General features: G+C 47.1%; 1 protein-coding gene across 1 annotated transcript in view; it reads right to left on the bottom strand.

The window, feature by feature from the left end:
- Positions 1-634: 634 nt before the first annotated feature.
- The window catches only part of LOC146862728 (uncharacterized), a 492,767-nt gene continuing 469,527 nt past the window's right edge, over positions 635-23,874 (bottom strand). The window contains exon 7 of the mRNA XM_085643288.1: positions 635-860. Within this exon, the coding sequence (XP_085499414.1) occupies positions 857-860 (4 nt within the window). The 3' untranslated portion in view covers positions 635-856. The remainder of the gene's footprint in view (positions 861-23,874) is intronic.

Below are 23,874 nucleotides of genomic sequence, written 5' to 3' on the forward strand. Positions count from 1 at the left end.
AACAAAAAACCTAGAATGTCTCTGCAAAAGCTAATGCTCTAAAGATGAAGGCGGAGTCAATTTTCCAGATTTTAGGACATATCAGAAAACGTTTCTTCTACGCCAGGCATCCTTTTGGCTGCTTGAGCCTACGGATGATCGAAACACTATGGACTCCTTTCTCAATTCTACTATTTGGCATAATAAGAACCTGCTCATTCGTGATAAAACTTTTTATTGGAAAACTTGGAGACAGAGAGAATTACTTTGGGTCCACCAGTTATTTTCCCAATCAGTTTTTTTGCCCTTCTCTTCACTCAGTCAAATGTTTAACTTGCCCACTTCATTTATTACTAAATACAGTCTCTTAAAAGAAGCCGTAATGACCACTTACACTCAATTATCAAACGTCCCTGCTATATCAAATAACGATGACTCCCTCTCACAATTATATACCATATTAAAAAAATCACCCAAGGCTTCCATTATTTATAATTTTCTACAACGCACAGCCATTACCAGACAGAAATCCACAATTGAGGAAGCGTGGGAACACGATTTTCAGACCTCTTGGTCAATCCCTTTATGGAGGAACTTATGGATTAAATGACGTAAATCTTCTAGAGCAGCGAATATAACGCAAACACTGTTCTTTGCTTATAATAGACTTTTATTATCACCATACGTTTTAAGCAAAAGTTTTTCAACTGTTTCCGATGTATGCTGGACATGTTTATCTCCAAAAGCCGATTTATTCCATATGTTGTTTTCTTGTGATTTTGTTTGCAATTTCTGGAAACAAGTTTGGACTCAAATCAATTTAATTTTTGATACTATGTTTCCTTTTTCCTTTACCAATGTCTTCTTAGGGCGCCTCTCACCTGTATGGGGAAACATGATGTTTAATGTTAAAATTATTGATCTGTTATTAGCTGTCGCTTTTGAGCAAATTACTATAAACTGGAAGGACTTTACAAAAATTTCTTATAGAGCTTGGTGGTATAATGTTTGCCATAATCACGGGTAAGATACTGCTTTTGTTTATCCTCTAACAATGGCAACGAAACGTTTGGATTTATGGTCACCTGTCACAATGTTTCTTGATGTAAGTGCTCAAAGGTTTTCTCAGCCACATCCACTACAACAAGAATTTCCCAAACCTCCCAGATCCCCCAAATGTTCCTACTTCTTTTCTATATCTTACTAGTCTTCAGATTTCAGATGTTTTTTGTATCTCTTATATTGTCATTTATGACTCTGATTCGTATATTTATAAATATGTTTTTGCTGGATATTTCACTATGAGGTTATTAAGATGTACTTCGTATTGACACCTTGGTATTACTCAATAAAGCTTTCTTGAACTTAAAAAAAATGGTTAAATAGACAGACGCAGCAAAATACCAGTGGGGCAGCACACTATGCTAAGTACAGATTTTTAGCTTACGTATTTCAAACCACTACCTTAATTACATTAGCCAAGCCCCTATGAGAGACCCCCACCAATGTTTTTTTCATCCCACTTAAAGCCCTGACTACAAGCATGACGTGCTTTGATCTGCCATCCCGTGGTGTCAACAGACTTACTTCATGCCTGTGACTCGCTGCGCCAGAGAGCAGACAGGCACAGAAAGTAACCCCAAACCCAAGACATTAAGTGGGCCGGGTCTTGCCGGCTGTGCTCAGCAGGTGCCGAGACGCGGGGGCGCAAGTAGACCTGAACTTGGGGGCGGGGGCTAACACTCACAGCCAGGGCTGGCCCTAGCACTGGTCGCACACGGTGCAACAGTCTTTTTTGGTACCCCTCCCCCATTTCCTTCTCCATGAATTCCCCCACTACCACTCACCAACTATGCACCTCTCTCTATAGCACCTTTCTGACCAACATTTAATTTTTTTATTGCGCTACTCATAGTTTACTCACACTCAGTTCTGTGATCTGCATGGTACACATTCTTTGTAGCAGGCACATTAACTCTCTGCGCTGTGTGGCTGGCAGGAGTGCCCATGTGAGTGCACAGTGAGTGATGCAACAGTGTGAGTACGGTAAGAGGAGTGACTGCAGTTTGAGTGAGGTTACCACATGAATGTGGGTGCAGCTGTAAGTGCAGAGTAGGACAAATGAATGCATGGTTAGTGATGGGCTTATTTGAGTGAGATTGCAGATTGATCAGTGGGGGGACAAGTGAGTGGAGTGTCACATGAGTGCAGGGTGAGTAGTGTGCTCCGGGACTGCAGGGTGAAGTACAGGGCGAACAGCATACATGTATTGTGAGTGCAGCGTAATCACTGTGAGTGCAGGGTGAGCGGGTGAATGGTGTGAGTGCATGATGATCAGTGTGAGTGAATTGTGATCGCTGTGAGTGTGAAAGTGAAGGGCGAGAATGAGGAGTGAGTTGTCTGAATGCAGGGTTGATTACCAGACACTTGAAGTAACTCAGCATGTTATTGACTGCAGCGTAAGGTTTCAGATACAAGTTAAACTGTTGCTATTATGGCATTAATCAGGGATCGAGGGTGGAGGAAATAAATAATGTGCTGATCCTGCAACAAACTTTCACTCTTATGATTAGGGTTGCCAGCTCATTATTTTGATGTCCCAGATGTTACAATAATAAAAAGCCACCTTATTTATCATATGCAAATAAGAACCATTGACAAAGCCAATAGTCCTGACTTGTTGTAGGTGTAATGTTACTTGTTTTATTAGATATTGGAATTTTCTGCAATGGAAGTTTTAAGGTAGTGCAGAGGGTTAATATGCCTGCTGCAAAGAACGTGTACCATGAAGATCACAAAGTGCAAAGAATGAAAATTGGTTAGCGGGTCACTACTTATGTCAGAGAGGTCATTTTGTTACTTGCAATTTATAAGTTAAAAACCTAATATAGAACACTAATCTATTAACTGTCATCAAAGAACTTCATGCGTACAACAAGGTATAGATTAGAGCGTTATGATTTTTTTTCCCAGCCATTCATTATCCTAATGTGATTCTTATTAAAGAGAAATCCTAACCATGGTGTTACATTTTAAATTCTGAGTTTGTGATGCTCCAGACAAAGCACTCATAAATTAGACTGCCTATCAGTATGGATGGCATGTCACTCCTGTACCTTGCAGTTCTCTGTCATATGTAACGTTTCTTATACACTGATTTACATACCTATGATTGATTGTCTCTGGTTAATATGTGCGCAATATAAAGTAGACCCCACACTGGTATGAGAGAGGTTATAAAAGCGAATTAAATACATCTCAGAGAGAGAGGTAATGGAGAACTTCAAGGGGCACTGTTAAAGGGTAATAGGGAATCACTGGCGGGGTGGTCATTGACGTGCGCCAACAAACGTTGTCACACAGGGCGCCACCAGCGCTAAGGCCGGCTGTGTGCGGGGCATATTGTCTGCCTCTGAGAAAGTATTCATGGTAATTGCAGCACATGACTGGCGCTGCGATTAACATGAATGCTCCCACAATCTGCATGGATATTTGTCGCTGCAACCACACACGCGGTCGGGTTACTGGTGCACATAGCCTTGGCTGCAGCGCACAGAGGCCTTACAGTGCCACACACAGAGGAAAAAAATTAGAGGGAACATTGGCCAGCACACATGTATCGGCGGAATTCAGTACAGATGCTGAAGCAATTCCTTTAGCCATGTTGTGCTGTTTTGAAAACATAACTGTTGAAGCAGAAATGCAGAAACACTTCACCCTCCCCCGTATCTACAAAATACCTGATACTGCTGGACCCAATCCGATCTTGAAGACGAATAAAACCATTTTTAGCTAGAGTGCTCATGTGGTACAAACATTTGTAGGCAAACCGAATAGAAAGGAACGGCTCGGCTCGGTCATGTACCATGCAATGCGTATGCATTGTCACCCGCGTCAGACCTCATTGCAGTCAATGGCAACGTATACACACGGCTCGGTCATGTACCGTGTAATGCGTACGCATTGTTACCCACGTCGGACCTCATTGCAGTCAATGGCAAAGCATACGCACGGCTCAGTCATGAACCGCGTAATGCGTACACATTGTCACCCACGTCCGAGCTCATTGGTGTGACTATTTGACGGCTTCAACACACAATTACTTGCCAGGGACACATGTGCACACATACCACACTACAGCATTGGCCACACAGTGTCCCATGGCATGTAAGGCTGCATTCCCTGTGTGTTGGGGGGCAACATTTGGTTTGTTGTGTGACACTTTTGTTCAGCCACTCCCAGGCTGTGCACGTGTTCATGGGGGCAGAATCCTTTGTGTGTTGTGCACATTACCACTGTGATGTGCAACTGTACAGTTATGGGCATGAGTCATGGACACAGTTGCAGGTTGGATATGTTTAGGACATGTCACACGCACCCTGAGTCCTGGAGGTGATGGCATGTACGTCACAGTGAGACCTGTAGCCCCAATTCTGATGTGCACCCAGAGTCTATGTGCATGTTGTGTCTCAAATGTGGATGATCAAATGTGCCCAATGGGAGACAGTCTCCACATCCATGTGGTATGTGCTGCAACCTTGACGTTGTGTGTGTGTCTAAGAGACGTCCATGTAGGGCCTGCAGAGACAACAGTGGCCACTACCTGTGGGACTCACGCTTGCCTTGTGGCATGTACGTGATACGCCATGTCATGCCAGTGTCGATGTGGCAATACAGGGACCCTGGGTATCTGCATGGCAAAGATCTGTGATGCCTGGGAGACATCAGGCCTCATTTGTCACTGTGGTGCGAGTTTGTAACGTTACAGCAGTACATAGGTAGGGTGACACAGACCAATGATTGGCCATTGCACTATATGGGACTTATATGAACATGTGGAATTGAGATGTGAGGTGATGGCCATGTAGGTGACATATGTGTCCATGCCCAACAGCACACACCTCAGTACATTTTGTAATGTCATGAAGTATCATATGATATTTTGCTTGGTCATGGCCACATGGGTGGATGAACCGACAATCTTCCTTTGTGCATCTCTGTTATACAGGGCACCAGCTGTCCATCGACCGTTCCCAGACCTTGAAACCATGCAGGAACGCGACTGCATCCAACGGTACCGCTTCACCAGGCCACTGATTGAGGAGTTGGCGGAGCAGTTGGCGCCACATCTGCTACCTGGCCGGACATACCTTATAGCACTGACCCCAGAGGTGAAGGTGATAGCAGCCCTGCACTTCTTTGCTACTGGTACCTTCCAGTACACTGTGGCTACTGCTGGTGGTATGTCGCACACTATGTTTAGTCGTGTGCTACGCGATGTCTTGGAGGGGATGTTGCATTTCCTTGACCTGTACATCAAGTTCCCGAGCCCAGCTCAACTCCCTGAAATTAAAGATGCCTTTTATACACTGGGGAGGATGCCGAACGTCATACGATCTATTGATGGTACACATGTGGCCCTGATACCACCACAGGCACATGAGCAGGCATATCGGAACAGAAAACATTTCTACTCGATCAATGCTCTGGTGGTATGTCTTGCAGACATGTGTATCACACATGTGTGCACGTTTCCCAGGTTCTGCGCATGATGCCTACATAATGAGTAGTAGTCGCATTGCAACTCTGCTGTCACAGATGCCAGACCAGCGTGCCTGGCTTGTCGGTGTGCACTGACTGTTTACCATTGTGTGTGTTTGGCAATGTTGTATTACGCACTCCTACAAAACTCAGCTAATTGTTCAATTGTTTGTGTGTAGGTGACTCTGGATACCCCAACATGCCGTAGTTGCTGACACCCCTCAGGAACCCTGTGACACCAGCCGAGATGAGTCTCATGGTCGGAGCAGGAGGGTGATTGAGCGGACATTTGGCCTCCTAAAAAGCCGCTTCCGCTGCCTGGACAAGACCGGAGGGGCCCTCCCATATGACCCTGCAAAGGTGTGCAAAATTATCCTTGTATGCTGCATGCTACACAACATGGCAGTGTGGAAGAAGGTGCCTCTCATCCAGGATGACGATGACCGACCTCCGCCACCTGTGGAGGATCCCGGCCAGGGCCACGATGCCAGTGATGATGAAGATGAGTGTGACGTCCGCTCACAGCTCATCAACAACTTCCTCACCTGAATGTGAGTTTACAGGGTTGTTATGTCAATGTATGGAGTTAGCCTGGAATGTGTTGTGGCTGCTCTGTTGCTGTCTGAGTGTGTCTGTGTATCACTTGACTGGATGCGTGCAGTGATGTGTCCATTCAGGTGGTCTGTACTCCACAATAGTGGTGGACTGCTAACTTGTTTCTGTGTAGATTTCTTGTGACATGTTTTGTGCATATGTATTGCATTTCTCTCCTGTTCTGCTTTGCTTTTGGCTGTGTCTTGTGTCTGTTCTTCCCAGGGTACTTTGCCTGTTGTTTGGTCAACACCTACCCCCAACACCCAGAATCCAACACCAGTGTGGGAGTAGTCAATTGCCATCAAGTGATGTGCCACACACCCCTGGACTTCAATTCTCAGACACTCTGTGACCGCGTGTACACCGTAACGTGCAATTGCCTTGCAACTATTTTAGAATAAACATGTTGCTGATGTGTAATGAACCTGTGCTATGCTTTGTTAGGTGTGTTGTCTGTCTTCCCACATCTGAGTGACATTTGCTTACCTCACATGTGGACTTGTTACCACTGACTGTGGTTAGGTGTTGTGTCTGTGCATACCAATGTGTTTCAGGTCAACATCATTGAGTGGGATGAGTAACATGGCCATGGTGAGTATGTGTTGTGTTGTCATAGTGGTGTGTATCCCTCACATGTGTCACATCACCATGACTCACCTAATGGTGGTCACATTGTTGTAGTATTTGGCATGCACTGTGTTGTTTAGCAGATGAACATCTCCATGACACATGACAAGTTGGAGTCACAACAGATGCAAGTATGGTGTACTGGTGAGTTTATTTTTGAGCATGTGTGAGGAAAGTGCACAGGATGGTGGGTGCTGTACATTGGGTTTTGAATCCAAAGTTCACGGTAGAGTTAGAAGTGTTGGTAGATGAAATATCCAGAGTAAAGTCCACAGTCATCTGCTACATTGGACCAACATGAACCCTCCATGTCATGTGGGCGAGTTGTGTCCGATTGGACAAGGTGAACAGGTTGCGCACAAAGAACATTGTCCAGAACAGGTTTAGAGGCCCTGGGGGATGTGCAGGGACATCTGCCTCTCACATGTCCTTCTTCGGACGACCCCTCTTCTTCTTGGGGGGGTTCCTCAGGTGCAGGCCTCTGCGGTGCAGGGGACTCTCTGCCAGAGTCCTCCTCCCTCCCTGTGGCACTGGCAGATGGTGTGGCAACAGATGTTGTGGCCACACAGAGAGGTGTGGACATGTTTGTGCTGATATGGCGGAGGCATTGGAGTATGTCCCGATGCACCGCAGTAAGTGCATCCTACTTTGCCTCCATGCGGGCATGGTGGGCAGCCTGCTCCTGTTGTATGTCCTTGAGGATCCCCACTACCTGGCCAAATCCTCCGGTGCTATCCTGGTACGCATCTATGATGCATGCCAGTTGGGGGTCATCATGCAGTCCAGACCCCTCTGCAAGGCGTGCCCTCTGCCTCCCACCCCTCCCAGCACCCCTATCCACACGGGCAGGACCAGCAGCGGCACGCACAGGTGACACTGTGACCCCTTGGGTGGTCTTGCTGTTGGTGTTGGCTGCAGCTTCCAGGGGGTCCTGTGTCCCTGTGCTGTGGGTGTTCTGTGGCCTGTCCCTGTTGGCGGGGGTGCCCTGTCTGTTTCCAGATGCTGGAGGCATGGGTACAGAGGGTGCAGATGTTGGTGCTGCTGGTGCTGCATGATCACTCACACCGGAGGTGCCAGGTTGTTCTTCGTCATCCGAAGAGGACAGAGACAGAGTCAAACCAGAGAACTGAGTGTCCACCAGAGTCTGGGACTGGGAATCCTCTTCATTTGGTGCTGTGTCCCCAGCACCACCTGTGTTTGGAAGAGACACACAATGTAAGTTATGTTTCTACAGGCATCAATGGTTCACAAACATGACATTTTCTACTGTACAAGCGGATGCCTGCCTGTACACTGCTTTGTTCCGGCTTGTCACGGACAGAGATTGATACTGTTGTTGCACATTGCCCAGCCAAAATGAAACATTTCAATGTGCATGTCGAAGTGTGTGCATGCCCAGCTCATAGATAGATTTGTCGGTACATGACCATTAGTACTCAAGGGCCATCACGTTGCTTACACAGGTTTGTCATCCCTTTACACATGTGAGATTTGACAAGGACATACGTGTTATTCTACTGGGAATAGGTTGTACTATTGGGGCATGTGTGGTCGGAGAGTGTGCCACATTTGTGTATTGGTACGACCTGGTCACAGTCCGGTATGCCTGTGATCTCTTTGGAGGAAGTGTTTTTTTCCTGTGTTCCTAGTTCCCATCTCATTTCATACAAGTGATGATGTCACCATCGTTAATGAGTCTGGTGCTGAGTTTTGTACGTGCATATGTGATTTGACTTGTCAATGTTCTCCATGGTGACATGGATTGGGCAATGTAGCACTCTGGCTTTTCAATGCACATGACAGTGAGGGACGGTGGTGTGTGTGTTGCAGTTTAGCTGCTGTGAGTAGCATGTCTCCTCCAATGCTGTCCAGGTTTGACCTTGTGTCTACAGTGTCTATGTCAGTGAGTGGTGTGTTGTGAGAAGGATGCCTATGTTTCAGCACGATGTAGGAGTGGAATGCAGCTCACAACAGCACCGAGTGTGAATGCGAACATGCTATGGTGTCGGCTTTATTGGTCTGTCCTTTCCATTCACTGTCAGATGTCCCCTGTCAATGATGTATATGTGAGTTCCTGTGTGTTTTGTGTAATGTACCATATATGGGTCTCCACATTTGTCATCTGCAAGACACACCTCCCCTGCCCGGCCAGGGGGCACCCCTGGACACTGCATCCCCAGACAAGATTTAGAACATATGGTTGCAATGGCTGTGTGTGCGACCGGGTTTTGTTTGGCCAGTGCATATGTGTGATTGTCAGCCACATCATTTCTCAGGCCCAGTGTCAGACATCTTGTCAGTCCCTGTGAGGGGGTGTGACAGCAATGGCAAGATGGCTGACTGTTAAGTCCAGGTGTTTGTTGGTGCCCAGTTCCCAGCAGGGCCTTGTGCTCCCCACAACAGAGCCCAGTGTGAGACATCTTGTAAGCCCATTCCCACTCCCTGTGAGGCGAGCATGGTTCAGTGTGAACTTGCTGGGCCATGTGGATGAGTGGGGATTGTCTGTGACTGCAACTCCCATCATTCTCTTGGCTACACCCCCCTTCCCAGCATGCCCATACTTCCTTCCTCTTGACTCTGCTTCCGTGTGAGGGGGTGTGACAATAATGGCAAGATGGCTGACTGTGAAGTCCTGGTGTTTGTTTGGCTACAAGTCCAAAGAGAGCCCCAGTGCTTCACACAGCAGTACCCAGTACGGTGTATCTTTTGCTGATATTTCACTGAGGCGTGGGTCAATGCATTCTACTCAGTGAGTTGTGTGGAGTGTGTGTTGAGGGGGGGTGCCTCCACATGCTGGTATGTATGGTCAGAGCTGTCAGTCCTCCTTCCCACCAGGCCAGACATCCCACCATGAAACGTGCTTCCATTGGAGGGCATGCAAGTTGTCTTTCAGGATGTCAGTCAGTGGTGTCCTGCTACTGATTTGCACACAATCCCGACCAGGACCTTGTGCTCCCCACAGCAGGACCCAGTGTCAGCCATCTTGTCAGTCATTTTCCGCTCCCTGTGATGTGGGCATGCTTCAGAGAGGTCTTGATGGGCCAATTTTGAGGGGGAGCATTATCTGTGACTACAAACCCCATCATGTTTTTGGATACACTCACTTCACCTGCATACCCGCTATTCCTTCCTGTCAGTCAGCTGCATTGTGAGGTAGTGTGTTTGTGGTGGCAAACTGTCTGACAGTCTTTATTTGGCTTTGTGCCACTGCCTTGCCCTAGTTGTTGTTAGGTTTGTACATGTCATGCTACAGTTCCAAGTCACTATGAGATAGCAGGTATTGTGTTTGTCTGACTAGCATACACATTTTAGGATGATTATCTATTGGTTACTGTGGCTTTGCTAACGGTGCATGGTTTCACTGTCCCCTTGCCACACAATATTGAGTATGTTGTTTGTGTACTCACCAGGCTCTGGTATGTCTGTTAGACCATGGAAGCTCTCTGGTGGCAGGATGTCCTGCACCTTCTCCTCCCAGGTCCTGAAGTAGACTGGTTTGGCAGGAGGGCCACCGCCGGTGCGCAGACTCAAGGTGTGATCTTTCTCGATGAGTTTCTTGACCCTCCTGCGCACGTCATACCACCTGTTCTGGATATCGCCCTTTGTGCGCAACGTTGGTGCTTGTGCATTCACCTTGTCCACAATCCTCACCCACATCTTGGTTTTCTGTGACATGGGGGTCCTTTGAACCAATGTACCAAACAAATGTGGTTCTAGATGATCTCATCTACCAGCACTTCTAACTCATCATCTGTGAACTTTGGATTTTTCTTTGGGGGCATGGTGATGGGTGGTGGTGGTGAGTGATGTGTGTGTGAGGGTGGGTTAGTGTTGGCTTAGCTAACTGTATGTGTGAGTGATTTTGGTCAGGTGCTAATGGTGTGTGAGTTGTGTGATGGGTGAGTTGTGAGTGTGTCTGTGGTTGCTGTGGGATGGTGTTTGCTGCTGGATTTGTCTCCTATTTGCAAAGGATCATGGTAGTGATTGATGTCCTTTATATAGGTGGAGTTGTGGGTGTGTCTTTGTCCCAGGTTTTTTTTGGGATATTTATTGGCTTTGTCATTGCTTTGTTGGTCCTTTTTTTGTCTTTTTTCCTTTGGGTTTTCTAGGCATGAAGGAGACGTTCTTCTGACCGAGACGGACGCTGATGTTGGCTCGTGCGGACTTCTCCGCCTCGTTCACGTTGACTTTCTTCTGTGTTTCATACGCATCGGTCGCAGAGATCTCTATTACTTGTGGGCCCTGTTTTCTGTGCATGTCGGTCATGCGACTTGGGCTCCGTGCAATTTGGTCTGGGTTTACACGCATTGCATCGCACTGCGCGGATCGGACATCGCGGGTACGTGTCGGTTGGGTTCATTCCGGGTTTGTGTCGGTCGGTGCAACTCGCATCGTTTTTCCGCCCGGATCACTATTGTCCCTACAGCTCGATCATACAGCTTGTATTCCGTACGTGTGGGTTGGAATTCACATGCGTTGCATCGTACTGCACGGGTCGTACAGCACCGGTCCGTGTCGGTCGGTCTCCGTTCCGGGTCCGTGTCGGTCGGTACGTTTTGCGGCCGGATTCGGAATCGGCCCCTTAGTACTAAATGTAGAAGGGACCAAGGGGAGTGGCTGAGAAAAGTGGCATCCTTACCACTAAATGGGAAGGGTTTATTGAGGAGTAACAGGGAGTTTAGTGAGGGGTAAATATAGTGGCATGGACCTACCCCCAAGGAGTAAGCCCATTGCTCTTTGCAAACTGCACTGTTAAGATTATAACAGTCAAAACGTTACCAAAAAGAGTAGCTGAGGACTGGGGTAAAACCTGTCACACATATGGTCAACCACTGGTACTGCAACACCCTTCCATAGACAATAATGTTTGTAAGGACTTTAAATGTAATCTCATAGCAAATAACGTCAAAATTAATTAGAGTATTTAAAATATAAATAAATAAATATAATTTAAAATTAAACGTTTCAAATAAAATATATGTCTTATTTCATTATGAACTAATAATCAGCCTTTTTTGATTTTAGAAATTAATGTAACATTATTTTTTATTAAAATATAATTACATTATTTTTGTATTCATTCTATACATCACTTTTAATAATTATTCTTTTTTTTATTTCAGGTGAGAATTAATTTCTTAATTTAAGCATCAAACAAAATATTGAATTTATTGTTTAATTCAATTAAATATTTAATTCAAAATTATATTAAAGGTGCTGTAGCATTTTCATATTCTACATTTAAAGTAGATATATACAATTTATATACATTAATAGTAAATATAAAAACCTTTTTACTAATTTATTTTAGTTAAATACACTTTTCACTTCTTCCTTTCTTACTTTCCCGCAATCAAGGTGACAATCTCAATGTGGTAAGACATAGGGAAAATTAAAAATGTTTATTAAACTTTACAATACATTAGTAAAAATAGGTTTACGTTAATTTATTTTGTAATTTATTTTACATATTTATTTTCAATGTGAACAAAAGAAAAACATGCTACAGCACTATGAACTCAGTTTTGAATTAAATCTTTAAATTATTTAAACATATTAAAATTAATTAATATTTTTTTAAAGTTTAAATTAAAATATAAGGTCTCACATAAAGTATAAAAATATGTTTTGCTATGCATTAATAACTACTAAAAGTGATGCACAAAATTAATTAAAAGCAGTTTATCCATGTTTTATTAAATATTAATGTTACAATAATATATATATTAACATTGGTTGTTAAATTACCGTATAGTTCAATAATTAATATTTTCATATATATATATAGATATATATATGTATATATATATATCTATATATATATTTAATTCCACAGTTACCCCTTCAGGTGAAGGGCCCACTCGGGATCGCTCCTTCATTACAGGTCGGTTTTTCAGCCACAACCTCTTAGCTTAGCCAACGCGTTTCGGGCAGGAACGCCCTTCTTCATGGGCCGTAAGTGAAGATGACGAAAAGAAAGCACTGCCGGTAAAAGCCCTCTTTTATTTCAAGGGGTAACTGTGGAAATATATATATATAATATTGAGGTAACAGAATTCCTCCCACTCGAGGATACCCTTGTCCCTCCAATTGCCCAAGAGGTCCCAAATGGTGGTGATACTCGTAGAGTATTCCTCTAAACCAATGGGGATATAATAACACATATCATCTAGTTGCCTATGTGCTTCGATTAGGTATGTTTCCCTGTCAAGAATAACAACATTACCACCCTTATCAGCGGGGCGAATGACAACACTTCCATCTTCTGCCAGAGACTTAAGAATTTGCCTTTGAGCATAACTAAGATTGTTATTGTCGTTGTTCCTGCTTTTGCTTTTATGTCTGTAGCTATTGAGTTCTTTACCAACAATATCCTGGAATGTATCAATATTGTCATAGGAAAGACAAGGTACGAAAGTGGACTTGGGTTTAAAGCCAGAGAGAGTTGAAGCATCTGTTACAATCCCACATTCAGCCAGACATTGTGTGGTCTTAATAGATGAGCCCAACTCTCCACCCCCCTGATCTAGTTCCTGTTCACTTACACGGGCTGCCTACCCTTTCTACTTTCCTCTTTTGTCCTGTGCGGCACCTCAGAACTCACACGAGACTTCTCTCAAGCACTCATGAGTTGAGTTATGAGTATTGATTATAACAGGACCTTTTTTCAGTTTCCAGTATGATTAGAGACACACTGGTGTATAGGGGTCTGCGGGCACTTGCTCGTGGTCCTGTTCCTTATGTTTTGCCTAGATGATTATGGTGTACATATTAATAACAACTGTTTAGAGTATACATGTGAACTCAGACGATATTTTCCGCATCACGATGACACGATCCACTTGGATAGTGACCTTGCCTTGGTATTCTCAGAGACTTATTGGATGTCTTATATTTGTCTAACATGTTGTTATACCAGATCTATACTGTCTAAACTTAATACAGAAATATGGTTCACATCAGGGACTGATAAAGTTTTATTGAAAACTTTATTGATGAAGACCAATGACATTTTACAATAGAGTCAATAGGACTATACTTCGGTTGGCCGATCATGATACTGTTTAGGCAAATACCCATGTAAATAATATTTACGCAAGCAATGTACATAGGAAGCTGTTGGTACATGTAATATCGTATCAGATATGCCAAGCACAGTATTATATTTACTTTTACCATTCCAAGATGTCCGACACAGTAGCTTGACTGGTCCTTTTTCAATGTTTGCATTAGAGAATAAGTTGTCTCGGGATTGGGTGTTACATTTCACGTGATCAAGGTTCTTTGAATCGAAACGCGTTGTGAAATAAATGGTGATACAAGCACTCTCCCGGAGTTTTGCGATTTTCTGAGAGCGAGCTAATTTTAAATAAATGTGACGGTGTGGATATATAGATATATATATATATATATATATATATATATATATATATATATATATAAACTGTAGAACAGCGCACACGCACCATAGAAGCCTTTCCCCTAACCACTCACAATGGTAGTCCGCGGCGAGGAGGCAAACCTCTTGAAATCCACGAAACGCTGTAATTCCTCATCGCGATAGACAGCAACCGCGGACACAGAATGCTTTTCAGGCGGTGGTTTTGGTCGGCGTTTGTTAAATAAAACCACCGTGCACGGTGAAAAACCTTAAAAAAATAAATAAATAATAAATACATAACTTAGCATTTAAAAAAACGTACAAATTCACTGAAAAAACCATAGGTTTCACACACGTTATAGTTAGGAATCAGCAGTTAAAAAACCTTGCAAATTCACTTAAAAAACCATAGGTTTCACACATGTTATAGTTAGCTGGACATTTCACTCGTGAAAAATCATTGAAATTCCCCCGTTATAGTTAGTGCAGGCAACTATAACTCACGCGACCGCAATCCTCTGCTGATGACGAAAGATATTACATCACTGATGACATATGTGTCTTTCTGAAAAAAAAAATATTTGTAATATATGTATAGCTAAAAATTAATGGAAGAAGACATGGGTAAATAAGTGTCTAAATACAGTGATGTAATATCTTTCGTCATCAGCAGAGGATTGCGGTCGCGTGAGTTATAGTTTTTTATTAATACATTTCATTATCGCATAAAGCTGATATTATGCAAAGTGCTAATATTACTTAAAAAAGGTGGGGAAACTTTTCATATTATTGAGCCACGTAGGGATTTTTTTTTAATGTAAATATTCACTACATGATCGTTCAAACACATAAATTAAATTAAGCCCAGAATGGGGAATGTTACTACCATAAAGTGACACTCAGGCGCAGTACGATGCAATGCATGTAAAACCAGACCGACTTGCACGGAGACCAAGCCGCACGACCGACACGCACAGACAACCCGGCACACAAGCAATTGACACCGCCGCGAACGACGCGTACCAAACACAGAAGACAGGCATCGTGAACGAGGCGGAGAAGCCCACACGAGACAACAGCAGCACCCGTTTCCATCACATGAACGTCTCCTTCATGCCTACAAAAGGAAAAAAGACAAAAAAGGGACCAACCAAGCAATGACAAAGCCAATAAATACCCCCCCCAAAAAAGGGACAAAAACACACCCACAACTCCAATTATATAAAGGACTACAATCACTACCATCATCCCTTGCAAACAGGAGACACAGCCAGCAGCAAACACCAGTACACAGCAACCACAGACACACTCACAACTCACCCATCACACAACCAACACACCATGAGCACCTCATACAAAAGCACACACACATACACACAGCAAAACCAACACCAACCCACCATCACTTGCACCCTCACACACACATCCCTCACCACCACCACCCATTACCATGCCTCCAAAGAAGAATCCAAAGTTCACAGATAGTGAGTTAGAAGTGCTGGTAGACGAGATCATCAGAGTAGAGCCACATTTGTTTGGTACATTGGTTCAAAGGACCCCCATCTCACAGAAAACCAAGATGTGGGCGAGGATTGTGGACAAGGTGAACGCACAAGCACCAGCAAGGCGCACAAAGGACGACATCCAGGTGGTATGACATGCGCAGGAGGGTCAAGAAACTCATCGAAAAAGATCACGCCCTCAGTCAGTGCACCGGCAGTGGCCCTCCTGCCAAACCAGTCTACTTCAGGACCTGGGAGGAGAAGGTGCAGGACATCCTACCACCAGAGAGTGTCCATGGCCTAACACACATCCCAGAGCCTGGTGAGTACACAAACAACATACCCAAGATTGGGTTGCAAGGGGACAGTGAAACCATGCACCCCAAGCAAAGCTACACTAACCAATAGATAATCAGCCCAAGATGTGTATGCCAGTCAGACACACACAATACCTGCCATCTCATAGTGACTGGGGACTGTGTCATGACATGCACCAACCTACAAACAAATAGAGCAAGCCAGTGGCACTAAGCCACATACACCCTGCCAGACAGTTTCACACCACAAACACACCACCTCACAGTGCAGCTGACTGTCAGGAAGGAATAGTGGGGATGCAGGTGAAGTGAGTGTATCCAAAAGCATGATGGGGCCTGTAGTCACAGATAATGCTCCCCCTCCTGATTGGCCCATCAAGACCTCTCTGAAACATGCCCACATCACAGGGGGTGTAAAATGACTGACAAGATGGCTGACACTGGGTCCTGCTGTGGGGAGCACAAGGCCCTGCTCGGGCTTGTGTGCAAATCACAAGCAGGACACCACTGACTGACATCCTGAAAGACAACTTGCACGCCCTGCAATGGAAGCACGTTTCATGATGGGAAGGAGGACTGACAGCCCTGACTATAAAACTCAGCATGGGGAGACACGCCCCAAAACAAACTCCACACAACTCACCGGGTACAATGCATTGACACACACCTCATTGAAATATCAGCAAAAGATACCCCGTACTGGATGCTGCTGTGTGAAGCACAGGGGCTCACTTGGGACTTGTAGCCAAACAAACACCAGGATTTCACAGTCAGCCATCTTGCCATTGCTGTCACACCCCCTCACAGGGAAGCAGAGTCAAGAGGGAGGAAGCATGGGCATGCTGGGAAGGGGGGTGTAGCCAAGAGTATGATGGGAGTCGGAGTCACAGACAACCTACACCCACCCACATGGCCCAGCAAGACCAAACTGAACCATTCTCGCCTCACAGGGAGTGGGAAGAGACTGACAAGATGTCTGACACTGGGCTCTGTTGTGGGGAGCACAAGGCCATGCTGGGACTTGTAGCCAAACAAACACCAGGATTTCACAGTCAGCCATCTTGCCATTGCTGTCACGCCCCCTCACAGGGAAGCAGAATCAAGAGGGAGGAAGCATGGGCATGCTGGGAAGGGGGGTGTAGCCAAGAGTATGATGGGAGTCGCAGTCACAGAAAACCTACACCCACCCACATGGCCCAGCAAGACCAAACTGAACCATACTCGCCTCACAGGGAGTGGGAAGGGAATGACAAGATGTCTGACACTGGGCTTTGTTGTGGGGAGCACAAGGCCATGCTGGGACTTGTAGCCAAACAAACACCAGGATTTCACAGTCAGCCATCTTGCCATTGCTGTCACACCCCCTCACAGGGAAGCAGAGTCAAGATGGAGGAAGCATGGGCATGCTGGGAAGGGGGTGTAGCCAAGAGTATGATGGGAGTCGCAATCAAAGACAACCTACACCCACCCACATGGCCCAGCAAGGCCAAACTGAACCATACTTGCCTCACAGGGAGTAGGAAGGGACTGACAAGATGTCTGACACTGGGCTCTGTTGTGGGGAGCACAAGGCCATGCTGGGACTTGCAGCCAAACAAACACCAGGATTTCACAGTCAGCCATCTTGCCATTGCTGTCACACCCCCTCACAGGGAAGCAGAGTCAAGAGGGAGGAAGCATGGGCATGCTGGGAAGGGGGGTGTAGCCAAGAGTATGATGGGAGTTGCAGTCACAGACAACCTACACCCACCCAAATGGCCCAGCAAGACCAAACTGAACCATACTCGCCTCACAGGGAGTGGGAAGGGACTGACAAGATGTATGACACTGGGCTCTGTTGTGGGGAGCACAAGGCCATGCTGGGACTTGTAGCCATACAAAAACCAGGATTTCACAGTCAGCAATCTTGCCATTGCTGTCACACCCCCTCACAGGGAAGCAGAGTCAAGAGGGAGGATGCATGGGCATGCTGGGAAGGGGGGTGTAGCCAAGAGTATGATGGGAGTCGCAGTCACAGACAACCTACACCCACCCACATGGCCCAGCAAGACCAAACTGAACCATACTCGCCTCACAGGGAGTGGGAAGGGACTGACAAGATGTCTGACACTGGGTTCTGTTGTGGGGAGCACAAGGCCATGCTGAGACTTGTAGCCAAACAAACACCAGGATATCACAGTCAGCCATCTTGCCATTGCTGTCACACCCCCTCACAGGGAAGCAGAGTCAAGAGGGAGGAAGCATGGGCATGCTGGGAAGGGGGGTGTAGTCAAGAGTATGATGGGAGTCGCAGTCACAGACAACCTACACCCACCCACATGGCCCAGCAAGACCAAACTGAACCATACTCGCCTCACAGGGAGTGGGAAGGGACTGACAAGATGTCTGACACTGGGCTCTGTTGTGGGGAGCACAAGGCCATGCTGGGAAATGGCCAACAACAATATCAAACTCTGTCTGTGACAAGCTGGGAAAAAGCAATGTACAGGTAGGCATCTGTTTGAAAAGTAGAAAATGTCATGTTTGTGAACCAACGATGCATGTAGAAACATAAATCACATTGTGTGTCTCTTCCAAACACAGGTGGTGCTGGGCACCCATCACCAAATGACGAGGATACCCAGTCCCAGACTCTGGTGGACACTGAGCTCTCTGGTCTGACTCTCTCACTGTCCTCTTTGGATGATGACGACCAACCTAGCCCCTCCGGTGTGAGCCATCATGCAGCACAAGCAGCATCAACATCTGCCCCCCCTGTTCCCACGCCTCCAGCATCTGGACACTGACAGGGCACCCCCACCAACACGGACAGACCAAGGACAATCAACACCCACAGCACAGGGACACAGGACCCCCCGGAAGCTACAGCCAACACCACCAGCAACACCACCCAAGGGGTCCCAGTGTCACCTGTGCGTACTGCCCGTGTGGAGAGGGGTGCTGGGAGGGGTGGGAGGCACAGGGCGCGCCTTGCAGAGGGGTCTGGACTGCATGATGACCCCCAACTGGCACGCATCTTAGATGCGTACCAGGATAGCACCTGAGGATTTGGCCAGGTAGTGGGGATCCTCAAGGACATGCAACACGAGCAGGTCACCCACCATGCCCGCATAGAGGCCAAGTGGGATGACATCACTGCGGTGCATCAGGACATACTACAATGCCTCAGCCAGATCAACACCAACCTGTCCACACCCCCCTGTGTGCCCACAACATCTGTCGCAACACCATCTGCCAGCGCCACAGGGAGGGAGGAGGACTCTGGCGGAGAGTCCCCTGCACCGCAGAGACCTGTACATGAGGTTCCCCCCCGTAAGAAGACAGATGTCCCAGCACATCCCCCAGGGCCTCCAAACCTGTTCGGACAATGTTCTTTGTGTGCAACCCGTTCACCTTGTCCAATCGCACACAACTCGCCCACATGAAATGGAGGGTTCATGTTGGGCCAATGTATCAGATGACTGTGGACTTTACTCTGGACATTTCATCTACCAGCACTTCCAACTCTAATGTGAACTTTGGAATCCCAAACCACTGTACAGCACCCACCATCCTGTGCACTTCCCTCACACATGTTTGTAAATAAACTCACCAGTACACCATACTTGCCTCTGTTGTGATTCCAACTTGTCATGTTCAGGGAGATGTCGATCTGCTACACAACACAGTGCATGCCAAATACTGCAACAATGTGACCAACGTAAGGTGAGTCATGGGGATGTGACACATGTGAGGGACACACACCACTATGGCACCACAAAACATACTCACCATGGCCATGTTACTCATCACATACAATGATGTTGACCTGAAACACATTGGCATGCACAGACACAACACCAAGCCCAGTCAGTGGTAACAAGTCCACAGGTGAGGTAAGCAGATGTCACTCAGATGTGGGAAGACAGACAACGCACATAACAAAGCGTAGCACAGGTTCATTACACATCAGCAACACGTTTATTCCACACTAGTTGCACGGTAATTCTACGTAACAGTGGACACACGCTCCCAATGGAGAATGGAAGTCCAGGGATGTGTGGTACATCAGTTGATGGGAATTGTCAACTTCCACACTGGTGTTGGCTTCTGGGTGTTGGGGGTCAGTGTTGACCGCACAACAGGCAAAGTACCCTGGCAAGGACAGACAAGATACAGTCAAAAGCACAGAAGAACAGGAGAAAAATGCAATACACATGCACAAAACATGTGGCAAAACACCTACACAAACACTAGTTAGCAGTACTACCCTATTGTGGAGTACGCACCAGCTGAATGGACACATCACAGCACGCATCCAGTCAAGACACTCAGACAGCAACAGAGCTGGCTCAACACATTCCAGGCTACCTCCATACATTTACATAACAACCCTGGAAACTCACAATCAGGTGAAGAAGTTGTTGATGAGCTGGGAGCGGACGTCACCATCATCTTCATCATCACTGGCATCTTGGCCCAGGCCGGGATCCTCCACAGGTGCTGGAGGTTGGTCATCGTCATCCTGGATGAGAGGCACCTCCTTCCGCCCCGCCATGTTGTGTAGCATGCAGCAGACAAGGATTATTTTGCACACCTTTGCAGGCTCATATGGGAGGGCCCCTCCGGTCTTGTCCAGGCAGCGAAAGCGGCTTTTCAGGAGGCCGAATGTCTGCTCAATCACCCTCCTGCTCCGACCATGTGCCTCATTGTAGCGCATCTCGGCTGATGTGAAAGGGTTCCTGAGGAGTGTCAGCAACCATGGAATGTTGGGGTATCCGGAGTCACCTACACACACAAAAATGAACAAGTAGCTGAGTTTTGTAGGAGTGCGGAATACAACAGTGACAAACACACACAATGAGAAACAGTCAGTACACACCGACAAGCCAGGCATGCTGAGCTGGCATCTGTGACATCAGCATTGCAATTCGACTACTCCTCATAATGTAGGCATCGTGCGCAGAACCAGGGAACCGTGCACACACATGTGTGATCGACATGTCAGCAAGACAGACCACCAGAGCATTGATCGAATGGTAGTGCTTCCTGTTCCGGTATGCCTGCTCATGTGCCTGTGGTGGTATCAGGACAACATGTGTCCCATCAATAGATCCGATGACGTTCGGCATCCTCCCCAGTGTATAAAAGGCATCCTTAATTTCAGGGAGTTTATCTGGGCTCGGGAACTTGATATACAGGTCGAGGAATTGCAACATCCCCTCCAAGACATCACGTGGCACCCGACTAAACATCGTTTGCGACATGCCACCAGCAGTAGCCACAGTGTACTGGAAGGTATCGGTAGCAAAGAAGTGCAGGGCTGCCATCACCTTCCCTTCTGGGGTCAGTGCTGTAGGAGATGTCCGGCCAGGTAGCAGATGTGGCGCCAACTGCTCCGCCAACTCCGCACTCAGTGGCCTGGTGAAGCGGTACCGTCTGATGCTATCGCGTTCCTGCATGGTTGCAAGGTCTGGGAACAGTACAGAGATGCACAAAGGAAGATTGTCAGTACATCCACCCATGTGGACATGACCACGATCACTATCACATGCTAGATCATGACATTACACAATGTACTGAGGTGTGTGCTGTTGGTCATGGACACATATGTCACCTACAAGACCACCACCTCACATCTCAATTCAACATGTCCACATGAGTCCCATGTAGTGCAATGGCCAATCATCTGGCTGTGTCACCCAACCTATGTGCTGCTGCAACGTTCAAAAAACACACCCCAGTTACAATTGAGGCCTCATGTCTCCCAGGCATCACAGATCTTTGACATGAAGAAACCCAGGTTCCCTGTATTGCCACATCAACACAGCAATGGACATGGCGTAGCACGTACACACCACAAGGCACGCGTAAGTCCCACAGGTAGTGGGCACTGTTGTTCCTGCCGGCCCTACATGTACGTCTCTTAGACACACACCCCATCAAGGGTGATGCATATACCACATGGATGTGGAGACTGTCACCCATTGGTAACGTTCAGACACATCTGAGACACAACATGCACACAGACTGCGGGTGCACATCAGTATTGTGGCTACAGGTCTCACTGTGATGTACATGCCATCACGCCCAGGACTCAGGGTGTATGTGACATGTCCTACACATATCAAACCTGACACTGTGGCCTTGACTCATGCCCATTACTGTACAATTGCACATCACAGTGGTTTTGTGCACAACACACAAAGGATTCTGCCCCATGTACACGTGCACAGCCTGGGAGTGGCTGCACAAAGTGCCAGCCAAAAAAACAGCTGTGGCCCCCCCAAACACCCAGGGAATGCAGCCTTACATGCCATGGGACACTGTGTGGCCAATGTTATAGTGTGGCAGGTGTGCGCAGGTGTCCATGGCCAGTATATGTGTGTTGCATCCGTATAATGATGTCCGACGCGGGTGACAATGCGTACACATTGCACGGGTCATGTCCGAGCCGTGCGTACGCTTTGTCATTGAATGCAATGAGGTCTGACGTGGGTGACAATGCGTACACATTGCACGGGTCATGTCCGAGCCGTGCGTACGCTTTGTCATTGAGTGCAATGAGGTCTGACGCGGGTGACAATGTGTACACATTGCACGGGTCATGTCCGAGCCGTGCGTACGCTTTGTCATTGAGTGCAATGAGGTCTGACGCGGGTGACAATGCGTACGCATTGCACGGGTCATGTCCGAGCTGTGCCTACGCTTTGGCATTGAATGCAATGAGGTCCGACGCGGGTGACAATGCGTACGCATTGCACGGGTCATGTTCGAGCCGTGTGTATGCTTTGTCATTGATTGCAATGAGGTCCGACGCAGGTGACAATGCGTACGCATTGCACGGGTCATATCCGAGCCATGCGTACGCTTTGTCATTGAATGCAATGAGGTCCGACGCGGATGACAATGCGTACGCATTGCACGGGTCATGTCTGAGCCATGCGTACACTGTGTCATTGAATGCAATGAGGTCCGACGCGGATGACAATGCATACACACTGCACGGGTCATATCCGAGCCGTGCGTATGCTTTGTCATTGATTGCAATGAGGTCCGACGCGGGTGACAATGCGTACGCATTGCACGGGTCATGTCCGAGCCGTGCGTACACTGTGTCATTGAATGCAATGAGGTCCGACGCGGATGACAATGCGGACGCATTGCACGGGTCATGTCCGAGCCGTGCGTACGCTTTGTCATTGATTGCAATGAGGTCCGACGCGGGTGCCAATGCGTACGCATTGCACAGGTCATGTCCGAGCCGTGCGTATGCTTTATAATTGATTGCAATGAGGTCCAACGCGGGTGACAATGCGTACGCATTGCACGGGTCATGTCCGAGCCGTGCGTACGCTTTGTCATTGAATGCAATGAGGTCCGACGCGGATGACAATGCGTACGCATTGCACGGGTCATGTCCGAGCCGTGCGTACGCTTTGGCATTGATTGCAATGAGGTCCGACGCGGGTGACAATGCGTACGCATTGCACGGGTCATGTCTGAGCAGTGCGTACGCTTTGTCATTGAATGCAATGAGGTCCGACGCGGATGACAATGCATACGCATTGCACGGGTCATGTCCGAGCCGTGCGTACCCTTTGTCATTGATTGCAATGAGGTCCGACGCGGGTGCCAATGCGTACGCATTGCACGGGTCATGTCCGAGCCGTGCGTACGCTTTATAATTGATTGCAATGAGGTCCAACACGGGTGACAATGCGTACGCATTGCACGGGTCATGTCCGAGCCATGCGTACGCTTTGTCATTGAATGCAATGAGGTCCGGCGCGGATGACAATGCATACGCATTGCACGGGTCTGTCCGAGCCGTGCGTACGCTTTGTCATTGATTGCAATGAGGTCCGACGCGGGTGACAATGCGTACGCATTGCACGGGTCATGTCTGAGCCGTGCCTATGCTTTGGCATTGATTGCAATGAGGTCCGACGTG

Source organism: Triturus cristatus, chromosome 2_2 (assembly GCF_964204655.1).
Source record: "Triturus cristatus chromosome 2_2, aTriCri1.1, whole genome shotgun sequence".
Classification (NCBI taxonomy): domain Eukaryota; kingdom Metazoa; phylum Chordata; class Amphibia; order Caudata; family Salamandridae; genus Triturus; species Triturus cristatus.